At 30.6% G+C, this 7500-nt stretch overlaps 1 protein-coding gene across 1 annotated transcript in view; it reads right to left on the bottom strand.

Moving 5' to 3' along the window:
* Window positions 1-7500, bottom strand: part of LOC137651819 (cell adhesion molecule 2-like) — a 73448-nt gene that overhangs the window by 10676 nt on the left and 55272 nt on the right. Inside the window, exons 4-7 of the mRNA XM_068385038.1 lie at window positions 6753-6904; window positions 4128-4272; window positions 2364-2494; window positions 1581-1740 (exon numbers count right to left, since the gene is read on the bottom strand). Coding sequence (XP_068241139.1) covers window positions 1581-1740; window positions 2364-2494; window positions 4128-4272; window positions 6753-6904 — 588 coding nt within the window. The remainder of the gene's footprint in view (window positions 1-1580; window positions 1741-2363; window positions 2495-4127; window positions 4273-6752; window positions 6905-7500) is intronic.

Here is a 7500-nt window from a genome sequence, read left to right on the forward strand (position 1 = left end):
ACACACACATATATATATATATATATATATATATATATATATATACATATATAGTCATGTAAATATATACATATACAGACAAACACACACACACATAATATATATATATATATATATATATATATATATATATATATATGTGTGTGTGTGTGTGTGTGTGTATGTGCCTGTCCATGACCTGAGCATATAGAATAAAAGTAGCATAAAAATATAAATTAAAATCCAACAACATCTCAAAGCCATAATCTTTTAATCAAATCATAATTAAAACATCTCCCCCCTACAAGTTACTCTCTCCGATACACCTGTGTTTTCCTTTCTTTTACCAAGCCCCCACCCCCCCCCTCACCCCCACCCCCAACCCCGCCCCACCCTTGCAGTCTTTCTCATTTCTCAAAAGACGAGACGTTCCAATAGGGTCAAGACGATAAGAGGATTAAGAGCTTCCGATAAGAAGTAATATCAGAAAAGGAAAAATATGTTTTTCCGTAAAATTCCAGTTCTTATCCTTTTTGGAATCTAACAGACCCCCCCCCCTCTTTCCCCCCCCCCCCCCCCCCGGGGGCCTCCGAGGTTCGCGATTTCACAATGGAGTCTTCAATCCATCTCGATATGTTTTTGTTCATCGGTTGCTTTGTAGCAGTGGGATATTGCGTGATAAGTAAGAGCTGCTTATCGTGCAAAAGATGGGAACACAAGGGAAACGGGAAAAAAAAGATATATGAAATCGTTTTTTGATGATTCAGTGGTAATATATAATCTGTATGAGCCTTTGATAATGATTTGAATTGCAGTTAGATAAGGTGTTCCACAAAAAACTATTTACGAGAATATGTAAATAATTTGCAATAAAAATCCTGGAATAATTGTTGCCAGGCATTTGCCGTTTTAAAAACGGTTATATTGACGTAAAGGAGGGATATTACGGTCATCAACCCGTAAAATATAATAACAAATAAGGTTAAAATTACGGTCACCTATATTTTACTGAAATACGTCTGAGAACAGTGTAATTTTATGGAGAATTTCAGATTAAAATTAAGGTTTTTTTTAAGCAGTATATAAAATAATGTGTAACGACTCAATTCACACATTAAAAATATCTTGGAGGTTAGAATAATGGAAAAAATATATGTAAAAAAAAAATTAAAATTCCGATTAAAATTACGGGGTTTGTGTTAACAGTGACATATAAAAAGATGTGCAACAACTCAATCCCACCATTAAAAATGTCTTGGAGATTAGAAAAAATGGAGAAAATATAGAAAATAAATCAATTTTCGATTAAAATTACGGGGCTTGTGTTAACAGTGACATATGAAATGATGTGGAGCAACTCAATACCAAAATTAAAAAATATCTTGGAGGCTAGAAAAAAATGGAGAAAATATAAAAAATAAATAAATTTTCGATTAAAATTACGGGATTTGTGTTAACAGTGACATATAAGATGATTAAAATGATGTGGAACAACTCAATCCCATAATCAAAAAATATCTTGGAGGTTAGAAAAAAATATAGAAAATATAAAAAAAAGAATAATTATAAAGGACAAACGAAAAAGTAAAAAATATACATACACTGAACTTGAAGGATAACAGCATTGCTCTGTCCATCCCCTTCGATGTTCGAAGCAACGCAGGTGTAAAGCCCAGCTTGCTGCCGACGAACTCGCTGGATCACTAAGCTCTGGTTGCTGACTATGACTCCCCCTGAGACGTTGTGTTGGACTTGCATTCCCTGCGAGAGAGGAAGAAAGAGAAATGTTTGTTATTGAAGGTTTAAAGGCTGATTATGAATGGCAGATGCAAGAGGCAGGGATAGTGCCCCGGCTAACAGGAGAATGCCATATATGTATGTTTGTATATATATATATATATATATATATATATATATATATATATATATATATATATATATATATATATATATATTTATAGATATATATATACATATATATATTTATAGATATATATGTATGTATATATATGCATATATATATATATATATATATATATATATATATATATTGACAATGCCCTACATATATATGTATATATACAATATATATACATATATATATTCATTTATATATATGTATATATATATATATATATATATATATATATATATATATATATATATATATATATATATACACATATAAACCATATACAGTATCATACTCCTCCTAATACCTGGATTATCTCTACCTCGGGATCAGATACCCAAGGGGGAATCAACTTAAAGATAAAAGCTTCTGGTGAGTCTATATGTGTCTATAAAGATAGATAGATAGATAGATAGATAGATAGATAATCATATTTTCTGTATATATAAAAAACTACATTTTTCTCACTTACATTATGATACCAGACGACCTTGTACACCCAAGGATTAGCTCGCACGTTGCACTCGAAGTAGACATCGTCTCCTTCCTTTATGTCCTCCGGGCTCAAGTTGCTCCCCATGGCTAAGTAAACTTGAGGTGTGTCTGGGAAGATAACAAAGCTAGGTTCAAGTCACTGGGGAGTTTAAAGTTCAAAAGAAAATCCAGTTCTTTTATTATTTTTTGTTTTTATATTTTTCTAGTTAGAACATAGCAGTTATTTGGTCTCTGCACAAAGTACTTTTGGCATCTTGCTTTTCCAACTAGGGTTGTAGCTTGGCTAGTAATAATAATAATAATAATAATAATAATAATAATAATAATAATAATAATAATAATAATAGCAAATCTTTCATATGGTAATTTAAGAACCCACGGCAGTAGTTATTTCTTCTTTCAAAGTGATTCTAAGTGAGAAATAATTAGCTTTTTAATGTCATATGGGGGTGGGGGGTCTTTGTATGTTGCACTGCTTTTATACAACTCCAGTATCCAAATATGTATAAGTTTCATAAAATATGTTTACTTTATATGCAAGGCAGTTTCATTTGCTATCTTGAAGTAAACTAAGTTGATTGTTTGATTACAAGTCCTTTAGCATCCTGATATCGAAGGTCACTGACCCCTATATTATTTGTTACAAATAAATAATAAATGGAAACCAATGGAAAACCATAAAAGCGAACACGCTCTTTTATAAAATGAAATAGCTCTCAAAAGACCTGCTTCTGTAATAAAGCTAAACATACTGCTAGCATAGTATAACACATAGTGCCCAAGAATCATGGCAAGGATGAACCTAAGCTACATATGGCTAAGATTTCAAGTAGCCTTTAAAGGCAAAAGCAAGGAACAGTGACATTAGCCGAGCAAGCCATACAATGTCCTAGAGACTGACCATATTTATATATATCATTAGCGCTCAAGCTTCCTCTCCACTTAAGCTAGGACCAGGGAGGGCCAGGCAATGGCTGCTGATGACCATGATCCAGCAGGTTGACCTATAGGCTTCCCCAAAGCCCCCAATCTTAGCTCGCAAGGATGGTGAGTTTGCAGCCATACAATGACCTAGAGACTGACCATATTTATATATATCATTAGCGCTCAAGCTTCCTCTCCACTTAAGCTAGGACCAAGGAGGGCCAGGCAATGGCTGCTGATGACTCAGCAGGTAGACCTATAGTCTCCACCAAAGCCCACAACCTTAGCTAACAAGGATGGCGGATTTGCAGCCGAACAATGCCTTAGAGACTGACCATATACTGTATATATTATTTACGCACAAGCCTCCTCTCCACTTAAGCTAGGACCAAGGAGGGCCAGGCAATGGCTGCTGATGACTCAGCAGGTAGACCTATAGTCTCCACCAAAGCCCACAACCTTAGCTAACAAGGATGGCGGATTTGCAGCCGAACAATGCCTTAGAGACTGACCATATACTGTATATATTATTTACGCACAAGCCTCCTCTCCACTTAAGCTAGGACCAAGGAAAGCCAGGCAAGGGCTACTGATGACTCAACAGGTAGACCTATAGGCTCACCCAAAAGCCCCTAATCTTAGCTTGCAAGGACGGTGAGTTTGCACCCAATTAAGGAACTAACGAGTTTGAGCTGTACTCTAACCCAAGTCTGGCGATCACCAGACAAGTGTTGCCATATAGGCAACCTTAATATCTCTATTAGGATATGGATACATATTAAGAAATCTGTAAGGATCCAGTAAACCTAATACTCACAATAGACTTCCAAGAGCCATTGGTCTTCTAAAGGCGTGTGGTGTATCGTGGGAGACTCGGCTTGACATTTGAGATATTTCCCTCCATCGTTTTCGTTGGGGACGAAGGTTAGAGTGCTCAAGGTCAGGTTGACAGAGCTGTCCGTCTGGAAATAGTAAAGGGAAAAATGTTGCATTTAGGGGAAAATAGAAATTAAGTTGAATCTCTGAAGGTAGATATAACTAAAGCTGTAAATATGTGTGTTGTAATAATACAGTGACGAAAAAATTAGCAATTTAATAAGATTATATGTATGTATGTATATGTATATATATATATATATATATATATATATATATATATATATATATATATATATATATATATATATATATATAAGCCCAAGATTATATATTCACAGGTAATATGATGGAAAGGTTAAGTCCAATCCTTCTTTATTATTATCATTAATATTACTATTATTATTATTATTATTATTATTATTATTATTATTATTATTATTATTATTTTCATCTATTCATGTATAGAATATTATTAGACGTCCTGGAATATGAACGGTTATTCTTAGATATTGTTATAATATGCAACATTAAAATGAAGTATATTCATGTGAACAGGGATGTTTATACTTATTTTAAAGAATTGTTTAAAACGAATTATTAGAATGGATGTGTGTTATATATTATATATCAATAAATATACCTTTATATTTAATATATACAGTATATAAAAATATTCATACATATATGTGTATATATATATATATATATATATATATATATATATATATATATTTGTGTGTATATATACATATATGTATATATATATGTATATATATATATATATATATATATATATAGTATATATACACACATACATGTATATATATATATATATATATATATATATATATATATATATATATATATATATATATATATATATAATTCTACCCTTCCAAAAAGCATTGCATCATTTAGCGTGGATTTTCAAAACGTCTATTTGTAATGAGAAATTGTATTACGGAAATGTTAAATGAACAACGAGGAGTGTGAAAAATACTTATTTTGTGCTTTACACGAACTACCAGAGAGAACGTGTATATTAGCAATGTATTAATTCGTTCGCATTTGAATAGTATCCATTAGTAAAATCACAGAGTTGTTTTTTCTTTAGACATTTTTAGTTTCGTATATAGTCTGACTAGATATTTTGTGGAAAATGTGTATATATTATGATTATAAAATACATGAATAAATGACCTTGTGTTTATACTTGCATAGTTGTATGTATTAAAGTAATATCTTGGGAAAATTGGTAGACATGCGATTAAAATCATAGAGGTGGACAAAATGAAAGAAATACTTTTCTTAGATTTCCCATAAATGAGAAAAGAAAGAAAAAGCATATACGAACAGATAATCCACAACTAGGATAAACATATAAAAATATCAGAATATAAATAAGCGTTTTTTCCAGACATTTACGAGACTACTGACATATAAGGAAAATATCAAAATTTTTAAAGAAAAATATTATTTTTTTATGTTATTTAGGGTAAATGTCGCATAATCTCATATTAACCTGATAGTATATATTTATAAACAAACAAATAAATGAACGAATGAATATTATGCAAACATTTGCCTTGAATAAAATAAATAAAAAAATGGAATTGCCTTAAAAATGACAATATACAAACAGAAAATCTAGGATATTTTCAGAATTAAATGAACGGCTATATACAAATAAATTGAAATACTTTAGTTGCATGAATAAGATAAAAAAAATGGATTTGCCTTAAAAATGAATGTATACAAACATAAAAATACTACAGAAATAAAAAATTAAATTGTCTTAAAAATACTATAATATATGCAAACATATGATAATACTTTAGAGATAAAAAAATTGATTGCCTTTAAGAAAAGAAAATATTTTCAAAGTGCAGAATAAATATTGAAAAGACTAGCAATCATAACATACTGAAGCAGTGACGTATCAAAATACTTAATAATAAAGAAAAATGGAATTCTTAAATAATTATCATGGATTGAAATAACAACTGAATAGAATAGCCACCAAGACATACTGAAGCAGTGGCGTACCAAATATATAAGAAATTAAAAAATGGAATTGCCTTAAAAAATTATCATGGATTATAATATCAATTGTATAGAATAGCCACCATGACATACTAAAGCAGTGGGTTATTAAATACTTAAGAAATTGAAAAATGGAATTGGCTTAAAAAATTATCATATCTTATAATAACAACTGAATAGAATAGCCACCATGACATACTGAAGCAGTGACGTATCAAAACCCTTTAGAAATAAAAAATAATGGAATTGTCATAAAAATATTATATATTATATTAAAAATTGTATAGAATAACCACCATGACATACTGAAGCAGTGACGTATCAAAAGACTTAAGAAATAAAAAAAAATGGAATTGCCATAAAAATATTATATATTATATTAAAAATTGTATAGAATAACCACCATGACATACTGAAGCAGTGGCGTATCAAAATACATAAGAAATTGAAAAATGGAATTGCCTTAAATAATTATCATATCTTATAATAAAAATTGTAAAGAATAGCCACCATGACATACTGAGGCAGTTGCGTTGTTTAACTGGATCCCATCCAGCCACCAGGTGAGAGAGGCAGCTGGGCGCGCCCCTACACTTTGGCACACCAGCTCGTAGTCCTTGCCTGACGACAGTGGCTCCCGTGACCCCAGTATCTTGACTGACAGGGGCTTGACTGAAAATGATAGATTACGGAAATTAATTGCTATTTTAATCTTCAATCTAAAAAAATTTTCATTTAGATATAGTTCACCGGGAAAGAAAATAAAGGAAGGACTGAAATGCAAGAGGTTAGTGAAGCAAACTTAAAGGAAGTTTATGATTGTTTAATAAATGAATGAACATATATTACTACTGTTATTACTATCTAAACTACAACCCTAGTTGAAAAACAAACTTATTGTTTAATAAATTGGTTATTATATATTATTATTGTTATTACTAGCTAAGCTACAACCCTACTTGAAAAAGCAAACTTATTGTTTAATAAATGGATTATTAAATATTATTCTTACTAGCTATGATACAAACCTAGTTGAAAAAGCAAACTTATTGTTTAATAAATGGATTATCATATATTATAATTCTTACTAGCTAAGCTACAATCCTAGTTGAAAAACAAACTTATTGTTTAATAAATTGATTATTATATATTACTATTGTTATTACTAACTAAGCTACAACCCTAGTTGGAAAAGCAAACATATTGTTTAATAAAGGAATTATTATATATCATTACTATTATTACTATCTAAGCTACAACCCTAGTTG

The sequence above is a fragment of the Palaemon carinicauda genome, chromosome 13, assembly GCF_036898095.1.
Source record: "Palaemon carinicauda isolate YSFRI2023 chromosome 13, ASM3689809v2, whole genome shotgun sequence".
Classification (NCBI taxonomy): domain Eukaryota; kingdom Metazoa; phylum Arthropoda; class Malacostraca; order Decapoda; family Palaemonidae; genus Palaemon; species Palaemon carinicauda.